The following is an 18,730-nucleotide window of genomic DNA, read 5'->3' as shown; positions in this document are numbered from 1 at the left end:
TGAACTGACCTGCATGGAAATTAGGAGAGCTGAGCTATAGCTGCAACAGAAGCTAGAATGAACATTGCCAGCTGGTACTAATGTGGAAGTTACAACTTAGAGTAGCTAGTAAATCAAACTACAGCATCCACCTCCTGCATTCCAGGGAAGCTTTGGCTCCCATCCCAATTTGAGCTCTGCTGCCCAAGCCCATCTCTTTTAAATGAGAGTTTTGAATCTGTAAAGGATTTTTGGCCAACCCTTCCTAGAGGAAAATGTTCTGCTGAATTGTGGACATTATAATGAAACACAGAATATTACAAAACTGAGTAATGTTTGCTAATATAAACCAGGTAGATCTAACAAAACCAGAACTTCTGAAGCATATCTCTTAAATGTAAACAGAAACAGTATGACAGACACAGTGCAAAAGGAATTTAAATTTAACATGGTCTTCAAATTGTTATAAATGTAGTAAAGAAGCACAAGTGAGAAAATACATCCAAAAAGAATGTGAGAGAACTATTTCATAAAGTTTTAGACCAGTAGTTTACATCAGACAGAACACTTCTGCTGATCAATGAAGTATATATTCATAGTTCTTCATAATTTTTACCTACATTTCTTTTAACAACAGATACCAGAAAATTTCCCCACAAAAGTGGTTAAATGTAAAGGTAATTTTTAAACATAATGTCTTAGAGGAAGATGCCCCCAATTTTTTTAAATTATATTTTTAAAATCATATTTATCATCTTGACCTCAGCAGTATGAAATGTGTCTTGCTTTAGTAACATATAAATAATGTAACAATTTCTCAAATGTTTTACTAGAGAAATCAGTCTATCCACACTTATAAAATTCTTAAATATTTTTTTAAAAATTCCTACAATATGATTACAAAACTACAGAGAATATTCTGCAGCTCAGAAAAACTAACAGCTGTCCTTTTATGAAATCTGTGGCCTTTTAACAGATTAGACTTTGATATTTACTTTACTTTGTCTGATAAAAAATTTGCAACAGGAGTTTTAAAGAAAAACTTGTCTTTTTATTATTTTACATTACTGGAAGAAGTATAGTGCTAACCTGAAAAGTGATGTCTCTCCTTCTGAGGGCTGCTTCTCCTACAGTGAAACTGCATTTATACATTACATAGTAGTCCATAATTCCTTTATCTTACATGTATAATGGTTGGCATAAGATATTTAATATGGACCAAGTTTTAAAAAATAAACAACTTTTAATTTTCGTATAATGAATAAAAAAATACAACCATATATATTATATATATGTATTTTATTTTTTCAACTTTAAAAATGAACACACCACTTTAAGTGTTTTTAATGTAAAACCACAATAAAATATTTTTCATATGTGCTGAAGCATCAATTCTACAAAATAAGAAATACTGCCGATGGTTTCAACAATTATTTTTTGTTTCTTGAAGTTATCATTAGAGTAAGTCTTGTAGTAGTTACAGCATAGATTTTAACATGCATGGAAATAGTTACCTCTCCATTAAGTTGACATAAAATCTGCATCATGTTGTCATACCATGTGAAATCTGATATGTTGGAAGCAAAATAGATTCTACTGGCAGATCAACAGTCAATTTTAAGGTTTGAAATTAAACACAGACTTATTTTAAAATTTAGAACACAGACTTATTTTAAAATCTTTCTTCCTATATATCAGTATAACACACATATCCATGAAAATAAACCAGTATCACTGTTACACTATCAGTAAAACATCTTGTGGCACTGAATGTGTAAGGTCTCTCTTACAATACTCAAGCTAACAAGTGAGAAAAACTGAGAAGTACAGAACTATTGACAAGATCAAAAAAGAATGAAAACAAAAGAAAAACACAAGCAAATACAGACACGACCCAAAGTACAGTTACCAAGGAATACACAAGTTCAAACAATCATTTTGTTTGACTTCTGTAATAATCAAGAGGAAAAACCCTGTTAGTCAATTGCAACCTTTCAACAAATGGAACCAAAAAAGCAAAAGCATTGAGGGGTCTTTTTTATACATTAACCTTTACTAAATTCTGCTAATGGTTACTTAATGTCTCTGACAGCATAGTGAACACTCTGGCTATGCTAAGGACACAACTAGTCAGTAAGTACTTAGATAATAGATGGTTTACACTAGATGAGCTCAATGGACTCTGCTCTGTGGTACTGAGAGAACTGGCTGATGCCATGATTAGTTTGCAGAACTGTAGGAAGAAATCTGTTGTTAGCGATAGAACACAATGCTGATATTATCTATCAATATCACAGCATTGCCAAACAAAAAAAAGCAAACTTTACAGAGAAAATTATAACCAGATTTGTAACCTGTAAGATACAAGAACTACTCCTTCTTTGGATTGGCACTGCTCAAATTTAAGTACTACATTCATTCTAGGTATTCTAGTTCAGAAAAGATACTGGGAAAGTTGATAAAGACCAGAGGATGTCAAAATATCTCAAAATTATGATCTCCACAAAAAAATTGAAGGAACTAGAATTGTTTACTCTGAAGAAGACAATAGGAAGGTAGTTTAAAGAAAACCTTCAATGCAAATCATCTCTTCTCCAGGTCCAGATGAGAAATAATGGGGTTTAACAGCATCAGGATTGATCTATGCTTGGTAAAAAAAAAAAAAAAAAAAAAAAAAAAAAAAAAAAAAAAAAAAAAAAAAGACTCAACAAAACCAACTTCTATAGTAAGAATACTTGATTTCTTGAATACATTGCTTACAGCATGAAATCTCCATGACAGGAAAGAAAAACCAGAGAAATATTTGTCCAGAAGACACACAAAGAATTGGTGCTGTTTTGGAGGCAAGCAGATGGCGTCAATGACTTCCTACATTTTGCTCTCGTCCTATTGTCTGTTATTTACTATCATGAAATGTCATAAATAATAAATGTATTGGTATTTACTTATTTTCTTCAAAAAATAATTAACCCATAATAGATACTATGATCATAGATACAGATAATAGATAATAAAATATACAGGCTTAAGTTTCAATAGCAGATGTCCAATCCCAATTAAAACATTCCTAGTCAATACAAAACTTCCATTTTTGAACTGATGATGTCAGTTCAGCAGGCTAGGAAAGAAAGATAACAAATTTACTCTAAAATTAACCCTTTCAACTGAAACCTAAAGGCATTATGGAAGTACAAGTAATAAAAGTATGAACAAGATTATAAAGAATATTATTCCAAATGTGTTGCCCAATTTGTAGCAAAACGAAAATATGTGAATGGAAATACATAAACATTACAATCAAGTTACAGTGCAGTTTCCCAAGAGAAAGCAAAATTAAGTAAAATGAAAATTGTACAGTTTTTGGCTCACAAATATCTCCATAAATACAGTACTTATTTGAAGGGTGTATTATTCATTTATTTAATTTGGTTTATGATTTAGAGTGAACATGACTTAATGCTACCAGAAAGTGAAATATTTTACTCTGCATGGTAATGTCAAAGATGGGGTTTTTTTACTGTTTAGACCAATGGCTGAAATTTATTTTGCCAGAGTAAAAGTGTATTAAGTAAATCCTGGATAGGTAGTTAACTGTGCATGTCTGTGATAACAAGCCTATGGCTGAATAACAGGGAAAAAAAATTGCTGCTTGTGGGCAATTTTGTCATTCTCCTGTGTAATACCCCAGTTTTGATTATGAGTATATATAATCTGAATGGCAATTACAATATATTTGACAAAATTAAGACCAAACATACCAAGTCAATATATATTTTAAAAATACTGAACAAACAAAATAGCATAATGTGATAGTCCAAAATAGTTGGTCAAATTAATGTTAAACCAGACTTTTAAAATTAAAATTCATTAATGGAACAAAAAACCTCCAAGGGAAAAAAAATTATTTAGTTGGAATCCCAACCCAAAGCAGTATTGTCATTTTTATAAAACAAAAAATTCAAAACAAAGTACGAAACAGAATTCTTAAGTTTAAAAGTTTATGACGTTTTATTTTCTGTTGAACTTTACTCTCTTAAATCACAGAGAAAATTTTGTAATTTTCTGCTAGAAAATACTTTAATATCTAAATAAATTTTGATAAAGCTTAATGAAAGACTGAGTACTGCAGTACTCAGTATGTATAAAATACATAATATGCCTGAGCAAGGCAATTTTTCTATGCTAGTCAATCTCTAAGCACACTGAGTTTTGTCATGGTTTAAATACTAGTTCCAATTTTTCATCTTAGTTTATAAAACATACAAGCTGCAACTTGTTAAGACATGACTTATAGACAAGTATAACTGAGTTATGGAATAATTCCCTGACCCACTTCCTGAATCTTCTGGCATTCTTTAGCTCCAGCCTGGCAGTATGTAAACCATAAAGATTAATATAAGTAAAGCCAGTGGAAAATCACAGGCATCACAACATTTCAAAACATTCACACTGGACTACAACAATGCACAGAAGCTGCACTGTTTTAGTTGAAGATTGATACCTTGACCCTGATCCTACACAGTGGCAGAATTGACATATATGTCATGACCCCCATACAGTGAGTTTAAATTGTCATATTTTATGAAATTGAAAAGAAATTAGTTTCCAAACAAAAGGATGTCTATTATTTTCTGCGTGAATCAGGAGGTTTTGTTAGGCAAGTATTGATTCACTCTTGAAAACTCTTCCAAGACATGTACCCATTCTGTTAGCTTTCCTTTTCTGATTCACAGAAATTGGATTCTACTATAGAGGAGGCAAAACTCTAACAGTTCATGTGCAAACATATGAACTTTTACTTCCTTGGACTGGTAATAACAGAATATTTTCCTAGTAACTTCTTAAACCTCAGACTTGGAAAGAAGTGAAATGGTGACCCCAAAACCACAGAAAACCTGGCCAAAATAACATATAATATCTTAACAGTGCAAGTTTATCTTCTACTCCATTGTGAAATTTTCAGTTTAGGAGTTTATTTCTTCCCCAGATGCATCTGGACAATTTTGTAAGGGCACTTCATCTGAGGAAAATAAAGCACATAGGTGTTTTAAAAGAACATTGTAGAAATTAGAAGCAAATAGAATTGAATGAGAAAGGAAAAAGGGTCTAGGATTAATTTTTAAAAAGAAAAAACCCTACACAAACAGCACTACTGTTAACAGTAATATAGCACTGTAAACCCTGACTGGAGACTTGGAGATGAGACCTTTGCTGTCCATAACACAGATGTGCTACTGATCTTGTGTGACTGTGTTAGACCTGCCTAAGCAATTCTGACTTTTTCTAGTACTTGGCTCAGAAAGAGGATAAGAGCATTAATGCTATTAGAGCCATTTTAATTTTAGGTATCCAGCAAACTTAGGAAACCAGTGGATGTGAATCTGAGGAGAAAAGTTAATGAGGTTGAACTAGGAAGGACTGTTGCCTCTGCAGGCTGCTGGAAAGCCTGCACACTGTGGAAGCTTCATAAGCACTGAACAGACAGAAGAGGCAGTGTCATTTGAAACTAGCCAAAAAAATGTTGCAAAGAAAACAAAATTATAGCAATAGTTTATGAAAACCTAAGAGACAGGTGTTCTCTGGAGAAATAAAACAAACTTAGAAACAGGTCTTAGTGAGAGCATAGGAAAAACAAATATGGGTGAAGACATGGCTGAAGCACAGGCGTACTTCTGGAATAACAGTGTGTAGAGTGAGCTCTGATTCAACTGAGCCTAGAGCAATGTGGAACATTTAAAAACAACACAGAATGTTGCTCTCACTACTTAAAACTCTTGCTACCTTTCAGACACAATCACATCCTAATTATTTAGGAAACATAACAATTTGATTATCTACTTCATGAATATAAAATCTGAAGTCAGATTGAGACAATTGAGACAATTTACTACTATTTTAGAGGTACTACAGTTATGGTGTCAAAGCCATCGCTCATTAATTTCATTACCTGCTTTCATCATAGACTACAACCCTGCAGAAAGAAGAGAATCACACTTAAGTTATTTTACATTCTTTTCCTCAGTCTTTTATTTTTCGTCTACTATTTCTTCTTTCTCTTTTTTACAGAATTCTGTTTACTTTTTTTTTCTTTTTTTCTAGACTGACTTTCATCTCATCAGCTATGAAACTCTAAGGAATGTGTGACCCTGTGAACATTAATTAAACCTTCACTACACAGAAATTCATCAGAGTTGGTATTGGTGTTAATGGTCAAAATTCAACTGGTTGTTATGAATTTTATATGTCTCTTGGGATGAAGAATGATTGCATGGTATTTTGAACAGGGAGCTATTCCAATGCTTCAAAGTTGCCAATTATAATAATAATCTGAGAGTTCACCATTTGCCAAATATTTCCTACCTAGTAAAGTTATCATAAAAATATTTCTTTTTCATGATCAGCACTATCAAGGTTGTTAGGAAATACATATCTTAACTATAAATTGAATTTTTCACATATTTTTATTTCCTTTTTTTTCCCAGTAATCACATTCTTTACTGAATTTTAAGATAAAATTTTGGCTAATACTGGAAGATGGGAGCAAGAGATATTAATGAACAGTAGAGAAGAGTGATATAGAGGCTGACAGGTTTGCCAAGGCTGACGGGTGAGCCAAACATGTGCCATGAAACACTAGCAGGTGGCACATGATTATGTCACATTCATTTGTTATCTTCTGAAAAGTAACATTCTTAGCCAAACTAAAGCAAAATTTATTTTTCATCTTTACCTTTCCATCCAGTTGAAAACCTCCTTCAGATTACCCCGCCTATACTTTCATAAAGAAGGGAAAAGATTTGTGGTTGGACATTTTACTAATACGGTGAGTTGGTCAAAGTGGTCAGTCCTGAAAAAAGGCCTTACACAAAGTTACTACATGTACAAAAATATTTTACATGCACTTACATATGCTTATTATGTACTTACTAGCTAAAACCTAATCTCGTGTAAGTCTTGCCAATAAGATATTATAAAGAAAAAGCATTTCACTCTTGTCCACAGATTGTAGAAAAAGCTTTGATGTGCAATATATGTCCTACACAGATTAGGGACTTTTAGTCTTGCTATTAGATCCTAACATTTGTATCCATCATACACACAGGGCCAGATTTCAAGACTATGGGAACATCCATAACCAACAGAGATTTTAGACCTTTCACTTTAAACAATTAGTATTTGAAGATCCATTGTATTCCTTAGGGTGGGATGTTTGTGTCTTTTTCTGAGGTCCTGTATATTAGAATAAAATGGAATTACTTTTCTGCTAATCCCAAAATGCAACTGATTTCTTAATACATGGCTCATGAAACTGATTAAAATTTTTATAATGAGCACTAGTATAATCTTAATAATATGGAATGTTTCCAATACCATTACAACTTAAGAGAGCTATACTTTTTCATGATGCAGTTCAAAAATACTGTGTACTCTACTGCTGTAAATTTTGAGAAAAATCTACAAGCCACATCAATGGCTTCACAAGTGCCATAAATTTATAACTGGTTCTCATAAAAAAATTGCTGTATACATCAGCTGCTAAACCACACAATTCTCATTTGCACATGGGCACCTGGGAGCTGCTGCTCAATGCCACTCTCAGGGAACATCCTTCCTGGCTCCTTTGCAGTGCCATAGCCTTTCTCCAGCTCCTGGGCCTGGCACAGGGCACAAACAGCCAGGGAGAGACAGCAGATTTGTCCATCTATGATTCCAAAGTAGAAAAGAAACACAATGCTGTTCTGGGAATGAGGTCTTTTGCACTGGAGTAATTCCAAACAGATATGAAATTAAAGAATATATTACATGAAGTGTGAGATTTGACTGGTTTCACTAGCGTAATCCTGAAATATAGCCAAGAGTAGAATGACTTTCCACATAAGAAACTGAAGGATGAATTCTGTAACTGACGTGGTCCTGCAGAATTCTGTTCATCTTCATCCTGGCATAGGTGTACATCTGAATCATGCCCTTACAGGGAGCCAAGGTCAAGCAGCACAAGGGCTTAAGGGATTAAATATTTATTCTGGATGTTGGCATTATTCCTGGCACAGTCACCAGCCCAATTCACCCATTAACATCTCAGTTTTATCATAAAACTGGCAATAGTCAGCTGTGTGAGCAGCACAAAGCCCAGCTCTCACCCATTTTTTCTTTTTGTTTTTTTCCAGCGAACAGCCCCAGATCTGCCACAAAGAAGACTCTGCATTTCTACCTGATGTTCCCCATTTCTAGTAAAAGGATAATTGAAAAAGATGACCCCTACTCCTAAAATTTTTCAGGTGTAAAATGTAGTCCTTCCTCTAGAAATCCAATTCTTCAGAAGTGCCAATTTAATAAATAATGTCAAATTGGAAGTAGGCTGGGTGAATCTCACTGTTACAAACACCTACAGAGCACCTCACTCCCATTTTATCTACTCTGGCCCCAAAGGATGTCTAACACAAGGCCATCACAAGCTCACTGATCTATTTTGCTGCTCATTGCTAAGTCGATGGGGAGGCATGGCAGGAACACACATGCTCCAGCTCCTGCTGCATAGCTCTGGGAAGCCTGAAGGTAGGACAAGGAGCCAGACCACAGAAGCAGCTGCTTCCCAGCGGAACAATTCCAACATGGATACTCTTTCCCGGAAAGGAAAGGGAGTGGAGAAGGGCAAAAAGTCAGAAGGGAATTTCCCCAGCACTGGAATTTTCTCTCCATGAAGAGGAATACATGTACAGAGCCTACAGGCACAACTCACAGGATCTTGCAAGTTTGCTTTATACAAACAGCAACTATCTCTTTAACATTTAATGACAATCTAACATTATAGAAAAACTAGGTATCTTTCAGGTTTTATGGGAGTTTCTTGTTTGCAAATTGATCTTTTACAGAGTCTTGCTGAATTGGGATTCCCATTAACTTAAACAGATATTAGAAAAATCATTGCATCTACAAATTATTGCACTTTCTTGGTATCTTGATCAACTATTCTTTAAGGCATTTTATTGATTTTTTCAGATGGGCAAACAACACAAGCCCTTTGAAATTTGTGCTTCTATATAAATATGCTTGTAGATACTTAAATAACACAGTCATAAATTTATTTTCTCTTACGTTGCATGTGTCATGAACACTTGCCTACATGAACAACAAGAATGCCAAAAAATCTCCCAAGTCTGGCCAGAAGTGCAGTATTTATACTTGAATTAAAATGAATTCCATGTGCAAGCTAAAGTAGCACTCCATCAATAAAACATTTCAACCACTGTCTGTGGTATGGCACTGAGGCATCTCTTTTCAGCTTTATCTGACACTAGGGAGTTCTTGCTTTATGCAACTAAGAATGAACATGGAACTATTTTCGCAGAACTATTTTATCTTCAAATACTGAGTTTAATTTATATCTAACTTAAAGAACTATTGGAAGACTCAGGTGTGCATGAATATGTAAAGAAGTATATATTTTAATTTTCACAACAAAACCTTTTCGTATTATTGAAATCTATATTATAAACTTCTTAATGGGTACTCACTGTCTGATCAAAAAGGCTGCCCTGTCATTTCCTAGTTCTAAATCATTATGTAATTTTCTGTATTGATAGCTGGAACAAAATAAAGTCAATTTCTAAAAGAGAGGTGCATTAAAAATGTACTTTCCTATTTGTCATTCTCACTCTTCTTACAGAATGGTTTTATGCAAATGTAGATATGAATTTCAATACTGATTTAAGTTCGATACTAAAATCTAAACCCAACTATATGAAGGATCAAGAGAGGAAAGGGAGTTTGAGAATTAAATAATCAGGAGAGAAGATCTTTGTCAGTAAAGAGGGTGGTACATAAATGGGCCAATTAAAAGATTAGTGGGAATTCATCAACAGAAATGAATTTCAAGTATCTTCTCCAGGAGGACCTTGGGTCTTTACTAAAAAGTAGCATGCTTGTTTCTCTGAGCTCTCTGAAAAGTACAAAGAGTTGCTTCATAACACAGAGAGAAGCAAGCTATTAACAAACTGAAAGGTTTGAAAGCATCCTGTTGAACTGTGAGTAGGAAGAATTCTATAATACAAAATGTGTACATGCTGTGTTCAGCATTAGGAATAGCTGAGCAAGTTACATGCTCAAAGTTACATTTGCAAAGGGTTATTTTGCGATAGCCAAAATGACAAAAATACAGAGGTCCAACCTAGAAAAGATAAATGTAGACAGGCTTGTATTATCTGCGTTTGTCTGTGTCTCTTTGCCAGGTCCACTAGCAAGGCCCCACAGACATGAACTGAAAACAAGCAGTGTGAGTACTCTGAACACATTTTAAAAGACTGAGTTACTCTTCTACAATACTTAAAAGGACTGTGAGGAGCCAAAACTTTGCTTATTCCTCACCAGTAATTTTAATTGTAAAATCAATCATACAATCACAAAGGTTGGAAAAGATCTTCAGGATCATCAAGTCCAACCTTTGACTGAGCACTGCCATGTCAACTAAACCATGGTACCAAGGGCCACATCCAGTCATTCCTTGAACACTTCCTGGATAGTGACTCCACTGTTGTGGTAACTTCCCTGGACAGCCTGTTCCAATGCTTAACCCCCCTTTCAGTGAAAAATTCTTCCTGATGTCCAGCCTGAACCTCCCCTGGCATATCTTGAGGTCATGTCCTCTTGTCCCATCTCTGGCTGCCTGGCAGAAGAGGCTGACCCCCACCTGGCTACAACCTCCTTTCAACCAGTTGCATGGAGTGATGAGCTCACCCCTGAACCTCCTTCTCTCCAGGCTAAACAAGCCCAGCTCCCTCAGCTGCTCCTCATATGACTTGCTCTTTCTGCTGCACCAAAAGCCAACACCATCATTGTATCTGTCAGATGTGCATTCTCTGTAGCTGCACTCAAAAAAATAAATAAGCCAGTGCTTTTATTAGCAACTTAACAGAACATAAATTCCAGTACGAACTTGTAAAGGAACTTCTCCTGAGGGAAAAACATAATTAGAGTTTTCCAGAATAGTAAAGGGTTGTTGGGGTTTTGATCCATTTCAGACATATTAGGAATTCTAACTATCTGTATTTATAGGTTCCAAAAGATTTTCAACAAGTCTGTGTAAAAACGTTTTCTTGGTTTGTTTTAGAAGATGCCTTTTTATCATACATTTTCCTGTCCACTAAAGCATCTATCCAGACACAAGACCATGTTAGAATTATTTCAGACATGCATTAATCACAGTTGATGAAAGACTTTAGGCAACTATTCAGTTTTAATAAAAACTCTTGAAAGTTATTATCCACATAAAGAAATCTCTTGGAAAGTTTCATACAAAAAGCAAAACAGAAACCCAATAATTAATAAAGAGATTATGCCATCTTACGTTTTAAATAACACTGAACAGATGGTTTAATCTAAAGGGCTATATAAGCCAAAACCAGCAGATTAAAAAGTGCGTGATAGGAAAGTCCACAGTTCCAGGATTTGAAAATACTACACCACAGGGCTATACTAAAGTATAACGAAAGAGGAAAAGATAAGGAACTGGTCTGGTCTCCTCAAATGTAACTTTTTTACTTTTTATACAATTTATCAATGCTTACTCACTTTTACATATTTTGCAAGTTTTTGAATTCCCCAGTATTCTGCTGACAAATCGGTGCTTCCTTCCTGACGACGTACAGGCTGCTCATCCTCATCAGTCTCTGAGGAACTTTCACTATCTTCAAGGCTGATTGATACTTTACTAAAAATAAATAAACAGAATCACCAATTTCAAATAGTTATAAACTATAATATGGACAAGCATATTTCAAACAGGTATGACAACACTGCCTAATAACTAGAAAAATACAACTAATATTACCAAATGGTAAGTATAGTGATAATTACTGTAGATAGGGAAAATAAAAATTAAAAAATTGAGGAAGGAAAAATAAGTCATCCATACCATTTCGAAGTTTCTTGAATTTTAACCGATTTAGATTTGCCACTGGCTTTCTTTTTTGTAGTCAGAGTTCCAGTTCTACTTTTCCCTTCTCCTTCAGAGCATTTTTTTGGAACCTTGTCACTACTGGATTTGGGTTTATTAAAAAAAAAAAAAAATACAGAAATTATTTTTTCCAGAATATTCTTCAGCATACTGTGATTCAGAAAACTCCTGATTGTCCATGCATTAACAGTTTTGAATGGATGAAGAATTCAATAAATGTCTCTGGTTGATTTTTGAACTCACATAAACAAATGAATTTAGTATATTCTGGCAAAGAATGTGAGTGCTTAGCTATGTGGCATATGAAGGCATCTCTCCCTTTGTTCTGAACGATCTCACTGGCTCATTTTAATTTGATGCCCTTATTTTTGTCCTAGAACAGACAGTGACTATCTGTTTCCTATTTACCATCCCCAGATGAGAATTTCTGTATCTTTCTTCTTCTCCTCTAGTCATCTTATTTCCAGGCACTTTTGTCTGCCTAATTCTTCCACACACTTAGATGTTCCACAGCTTTGATCATGCTGAATACAACACATATTACTTTCCTCATATTCCAAAGAACCTACTTTCAACTGGCCACAATCTTTGGTCCTTTTTTTTGTCCCAAAATAACAATGTTGTGAAAGCAAAATGTCTTTTTGAGCCTGAGCTAGTCACTCTATCACAGTCCCAAGAAAAAAAAGAGAATATTACTTATGATTGCAGTCAATTTCACTACATCAAGACTTCATCAATAACTGTGGAAAAAGGTTAGCTCTTGGTCTGGAAAGCCAATTTCTTCCTAACTGTTAACCATAAGTCACATCCAAAATCTCTTAAAATGTTTCTTGCAACTTATTAAATTGGTAGACTTGAGAAAGATACTATTTTTTGTAGGATGACATTGAAAGGCTTTTCTGCAGATATTCTTCCTCCACTTACACAAAATCAGGAAACATGAAATCAAAAGAGAGGACTATTTTCAGAAGACAAATCCAACAATATACAATATATGTATACTCTCTTTTGAGTGTTCAAACATTGAGATAATCTCATCAGTGAATATCATTGCTAAGCAGAGCTAGAGAAGGAGCTCATATAATACAAAATCAAGTGGCAGTAACAAGAGTCATTCTGATTTTCCATCCAGGACCTCTTTCACCTCGCTCAGAAAGTGTGGTTTAGATCAGTTTTTCTAATCAGTCTTGCTTTAAAAGTCATTTTACACCAAAAAATATGATGATATCACAGTCCTGGAGAACCAGTACTGCAGATGATTGCAAGTTCCTTCCGTGCCTTGCTGTGGAAATGACGTAACAACATCAAAGTTGTCACATGACAGAAAAAACCTGAGAATTCTCTTTGGTGGTCCAAACTCTGTCCTTAGAAATTAATATGTAGTAGGCTTTGTTTTATTCCTCCTAAGTTAAGACAATAATGGAGACCTGTAACATGCATCCCTATCATTAGCACAGTTTGGATAAATCTATAGGCAAATTCAATTTTAAAGAAAATTACTTACCTTTGGGAAGCAGAAAGCCCACTGCTCTTCCATTTCATATTTGGTTTTAACCTATGGTCAGTGGGTCCTGCTGAAGAACTTTTCCCTTTCTCACGTTCAGTCTTTTCTGTAAGATCATGAAGGCTCTGTGATTGGCCAGAAATCTCAGCACCTTCACCATGCTGATAATTCTTCTTGTGTGCTGGTTCTTTAGACATACTATATTCCTAGTAAAAGGAGACATGGTTTGTCACTCATATTGCTATATGAATAATGAATATTAAAACAGTAAGTTATAAGCAAAATTCTAGTGCTTAAAAATTGCATGCATTAAATGTAGAATAAGATTCTAAGCATAAAATTATATTGTCTTTAAAAGAACAAAACATTAATTTAAAAAGTAGCAGTTATCAAATGCAAGTTGGAGTTTTTTATGTAAATCAAGTTGATAAATTTGGAATTTCAGGAACATTTTTGAATATTTGGTGTTGTTTGATTTTTAATATGTCAAAAATCTGTGACACAAGCACTTTTAAAGAACCTAGATCCAAATGAGTTTTAAGATTTAGACATGCAAAGTCAGCTTTCTGCTTTCAACAGAACATTTACATAAAAACTATTTCCCTGCATAAAGGATTTACAAAAAATTCCCACAAAAAAAGTAATGAACATAAAACTGAAAATAGACTATCATAAACTGCTAGACTTCAGTTCCAAGTAATTTAATTTGATATAGTTCAGAATTAATATAAACACATTCCATTCAATTTTTTTCATCTTCTGTGTCTCAGGGCAAAACTGTTGAACAAGTCACATACAAGAATGGAGCTGAGTGGCACCTACCAATCCTTCAGCTGTCAGTGTCTAGTACCATGGCTAATCAATAATGTACAGAACAGAGAGGACTCTTGTCAACTCTTACTCTCTATTGGAACACACTCAATTTTTACAGGAAAGTCAGCATATGATCGGTACTTATTATTATTATTGTTGTTGTCGCAGCTGTCAGTCCCAGATAGGTGAAGACATTCCTTTGTGTGCCTGATTCAAGGCAGTTTTAAGGAGACTGTCACAGCAGGGTCTGTTTTCCACTGGTCCCTGATGAGAATCGGCTGTTGAAGCCTTGCCAACTCAAGTGTCTAATTCCAAACTAACTCATGCTAATGCTCTCATTCTGAAAATGTACTCCAGACAAGACAATTTAGCACATGTTAAACGAGATAAATCACAGGGGAATTGGTGCTGTAGCTTGATCAGTTAAGCATACTTTAAAAAGCATGTTTGCTACAGCACTATATGCCAACACAGCGATTCTGAACGTTAGCTTAAACAAGGCCAGGCAGATATTATAAAAGTTAATTGGTTTTGCAATATATGTGTATGTAATGAGCTTTTTGAAGCTCTCCTCTCCTCAGAAAATAAATCAAAACTATTTCCACTCATATTTTACTTCATTTAGTCAAACTTGGAAAACAGCTTTTCTCTGCATTTCATAGTTCTAGGACAGAGAAGATTTTCCCACAGGTACAAATGCTCTGCAGCTCTATGATATTAACTTGTTTAAATTCCAGTCATAGAAAGCAGAATGTACTACACCAGCTCCTCAGCAAGGCAAGATGATATGAAATTCCAAAACCATTTAAAAGGTATAATGTATACTCTTCTGCATAAACTTATTTACACAGCCAGGGAATAATGAGTGTATGAATTACATGAAAATTGAAGGAAAACAGGGTAAGTTCTGTTTATTTGCTCTAATTTAATAAGTGTGACTTATTAAGTGTAACTTAAAAAGTTACAATATATTCATAAGGGCAGAAAAGTAGTAAATAAAGGCATGTTATCATCAATAGTAACATTATTCTATATTAACATTTAGGATTAGATCTGAAAAAACAGCAAAATGTTACCAGATTTTACCTTTCATGATCATCAAATGAAGCCAAATAACTGGAAATAAATTAAACCAATGTCTAAAAAAATTCATATGTTGTCCTATTTAGGAAGTGTAAATCAGTATGTAGGCATAACATTAACTACTATACTAGTTTATATTAACAGTAGTTAATATAAACTACATATAGTTTATGTACATATAGTTTACTACATATAGTAAACTATATAGTTATAGTTAACTACATATAGTTTATATATATTAACAGTAGTTAATATAAACTACATATACTATATGTGTATGACTTGGAATGCTCTGTTCTTTCAAAATTGTCAAATATCTGTATCTCAAAAAAATAAGTATCAGCCCTACATCCCAGAAAACCAGAACTAGAGGATAAGGAAATTTTGCTGTTAATTACTTCTTTCTTGCAATAATTAAAATTGCATATAAATAACCACAATGAAACTCTTGACAGGTTTTGGCCTGTGTGGAATTTTACCTCCAAGTAATCTGTTAAAACCACACTAGAAATCTAAAAAAAAAAATAGTTTTATCAGGAACAAGGAAACAACTAAAATTGTACTGGTAATGTGTGATTCTAGCTAGTATAGGGCTCTAGATAAAAACCAAAACACTTGCATTTTACAGTGTCTGAATCAAGATAAAGTGTGTAAGCTTAACTTAACTCTCAGCTCTGATATTTAAATGAGGCAGTTCTCATAAGAAAGTTGGGCAATTATTTATGTTTGGGTTACAAAGAATGAAAATAAAAAATTAAGTGGTTTTCGTCACAGAAAAATACTGTAATAAAAAGCTGACCTTTTCCATACAGATATCACATTTTCCTGCTTTAACATTTCCACTGCTCCATAAAGAACAAGACCAGAAGACAGACAAAACATTTCATGCAAAACTAGAAGGTGACCTCACATGTTGGATCAAACCCCATCAAAGAGTATGATAGAGCAACACATGAAATCGTGCACTACTTGCTGTTTACAAAAGAAAATTATTTTTTAAAAACTGAAACATAATAACTTTAAAAAGCACTCCAGTCTTCAAAATTCTTCATTTAGTCATAGATTTATCTTTGATAAAGAACATAAACGTTCAGCCAGGTTTACAATGTAATTCTTACCAATGTACATTTGCACAAAGTATACCAAGTAACAATAAATACATACCTGTTTAGCCATATTTTCTACAAATCTAGGTGATCTCCCCCTAAAAATGTGACTATGTCTGTATACAGCTCCCTTTTTCTTTCATAGTCAATATCTTTACCCTTTAGCTGACCCTTAAAAAAAAGAATACATTTAAAATTGTTAATAGTTATGCCTTACACAGGTAATTTAATCTGCATTATAAAACAGTGCAAAAGAGCAGCACCAAGGCCATATTGTAATGAATTAGATAAAGAAGTCTCATGCTCAGCAAAGTTGACCAAACTTCACAAATTCTTCTTAAAGACTCATGGATCACTCCATGGACCCCAACAGATGATCAAGATATTACACAGGATTTTGCAGGCAATAACCATCAGTTAATTGTACCCTGTGTAGTTCCACTGAAAAGAATTTATGGTTTATGGGAAACAATCAAGTAAATATGAGCTTTGTGTGCAGTATGGCAGATGTCTAAAAGGCACAGAAAATAACGAGACCTGGCAGCCTGAGCTTTATGAGCTTTATCTATTAAAAATGTGCCAAGTCAAAATTTCCCTGGGTTTTTCAACTCTTACGAAATCAGTTTGTGGAGTTATGCCTGACAGGCACCAGTCTCTCTTCAAAATCAATGTAAGAGCTCTGGTCACTATTTAACACATGTAAGGGTCTAACCAAAACCCATCCAAGAGGAAGAAGGGAGCCAAAATGAAAAGAAGGAGAAAAGAGAGCAGTAATTTCTAAAAAGCTTCTTCTGAAAGAAGAAAGAAGTGCTTATCATTTATAAAAAGACCAAAGCAAGCTCTACTAGCCCCACATAATAATACAGCACCTCAGACCAAGAGCAATGAGGCACTAGCGAGGCATCCACAAAGGTACCCACAGGGCCTTTAAACAGGAATAGCTGAAGAACTGTTATTTAAAGATTAATCAAACAGTGCTAGCAGTGTCACCTAAGCCCACCTTGGCAAGGAGACCCTGTCACAAACCGAGCTCTCAAATGGTCAAATATGCTGTGGCTGCTGTGATTTGAAATACACCTATCTAGGAGCAAATAGATTATTTTAACTCATTTAAATCCCTGAAGAGGGAAAGGGGGACTTTATAACTTGCAAATTTTAAAGAAATGGGTGCAAACACTGATTATTCCCCGTTACTACTAGAAATGTCGTCACCCGACAGCAGGAGACCTCTGTTGAGGCTGTAGCAAAAGGATTCCCCGTTCAAAGCCCTGTGCAGGCGGATAGACACGGCCCCATGGCCCCCCCAAGCTGGAGCAAAAGGATCCCCCTGTTCAAAGCCCTGTGCAGGGGGACACACACGGCCCCCTTGGCCTCCTGAGGCTGGAGCAAAGAGATCCTCCTGTTCAAACCCCCCCGTACAGGTGGACAGACACGGCCCCATGGATCCCCGGCGCTGTCCCCGAATGGCGGACACAGCGGGGCAGCCCCGTCCGCCCACCCCGGACAGGCCGAGGGGAGGCCGAGGGGAGGCCGAGTGCGGGGGGCCCGGGGCGGCCTCGGCCGTGCTGGGAGCGTGGGGCAGGGTCAGGGCTGGGAGCGGGAGGGAGCCGGGAGCCCAGGGCCCGGAGCAGGGACACAGCGGAGCCCGGGGGTCGCACGCAGCCCGCCCCACGTTCGGCCCTCACCTCGCCCCGGGCCGGCCGCGCCTCGCCCCGCCATGGCCGGCGGCGTTGCCGTGGGGACGGGCCGGCGTTACCGGGACAGCGGCAGCAGCCGTGGCCCCGGCCGGCATTCCTCGTCCGAAGGGAAGGGGAGCGACATTTGAACTCGTGGAGCGGGCTGTGTGCCCTCGGTGTAGAGTTAAACAATGCAGTAATTAGAGTTACCTTGCACCAGAGGTTAAAGAAGAGCACCCAACGGTTTTTAGCTTGAATTTTAGCCAGTACAGATGAAACCTTTCCCTTCGGTCAGCGGTTACAGGAAAACAGCTTTAATTAATAAAGGTTAAGATTGACCACTTCTAGTTCTTGAGGCAGTGTGACAGATCATGCTTGAAACGCTTATTGTTAAAGGAAATGTATAATTTATGTTTGTTGAAGGAAGTGAAAGAAATAGGTATGGGCAGTGCTAGTGAATAAACTCCTTTCACATACTGAGAACACACAGCACTGTACATGCACAAATAGACAGCCCCAAACACAGAATGGAAATCTACATTATTCCCCAAATTCTTTTATTAGTCCATATGTTGTTAAATGAGCCATCGCTCTGGATAAATTTTTGTTACAAAGT

At 35.7% G+C, this 18,730-nt stretch overlaps 1 protein-coding gene across 1 annotated transcript in view; it reads right to left on the bottom strand.

Moving 5' to 3' along the window:
* Window positions 1–16,602, bottom strand: part of ODAD2 (outer dynein arm docking complex subunit 2) — a 67,741-nt gene extending 51,139 nt beyond the window's left edge. The window contains exons 1-4 of the mRNA XM_066559667.1: window positions 16,497–16,602; window positions 13,437–13,642; window positions 11,891–12,013; window positions 11,548–11,686 (exon numbers count right to left, since the gene is read on the bottom strand). Coding sequence (XP_066415764.1) covers window positions 11,548–11,686; window positions 11,891–12,013; window positions 13,437–13,642; window positions 16,497–16,508 — 480 coding nt within the window. The 5' untranslated portion in view covers window positions 16,509–16,602. The remainder of the gene's footprint in view (window positions 1–11,547; window positions 11,687–11,890; window positions 12,014–13,436; window positions 13,643–16,496) is intronic.
* Window positions 16,603–18,730: the final 2,128 nt, after the last annotated feature.

This window comes from Molothrus aeneus, chromosome 1 (assembly GCF_037042795.1).
Source record: "Molothrus aeneus isolate 106 chromosome 1, BPBGC_Maene_1.0, whole genome shotgun sequence".
Taxonomy (NCBI): domain Eukaryota; kingdom Metazoa; phylum Chordata; class Aves; order Passeriformes; family Icteridae; genus Molothrus; species Molothrus aeneus.
The sequence above is the reverse complement of the archived record's forward strand: the minus strand, read 5'-3'. Positions and strand labels throughout refer to the sequence as shown.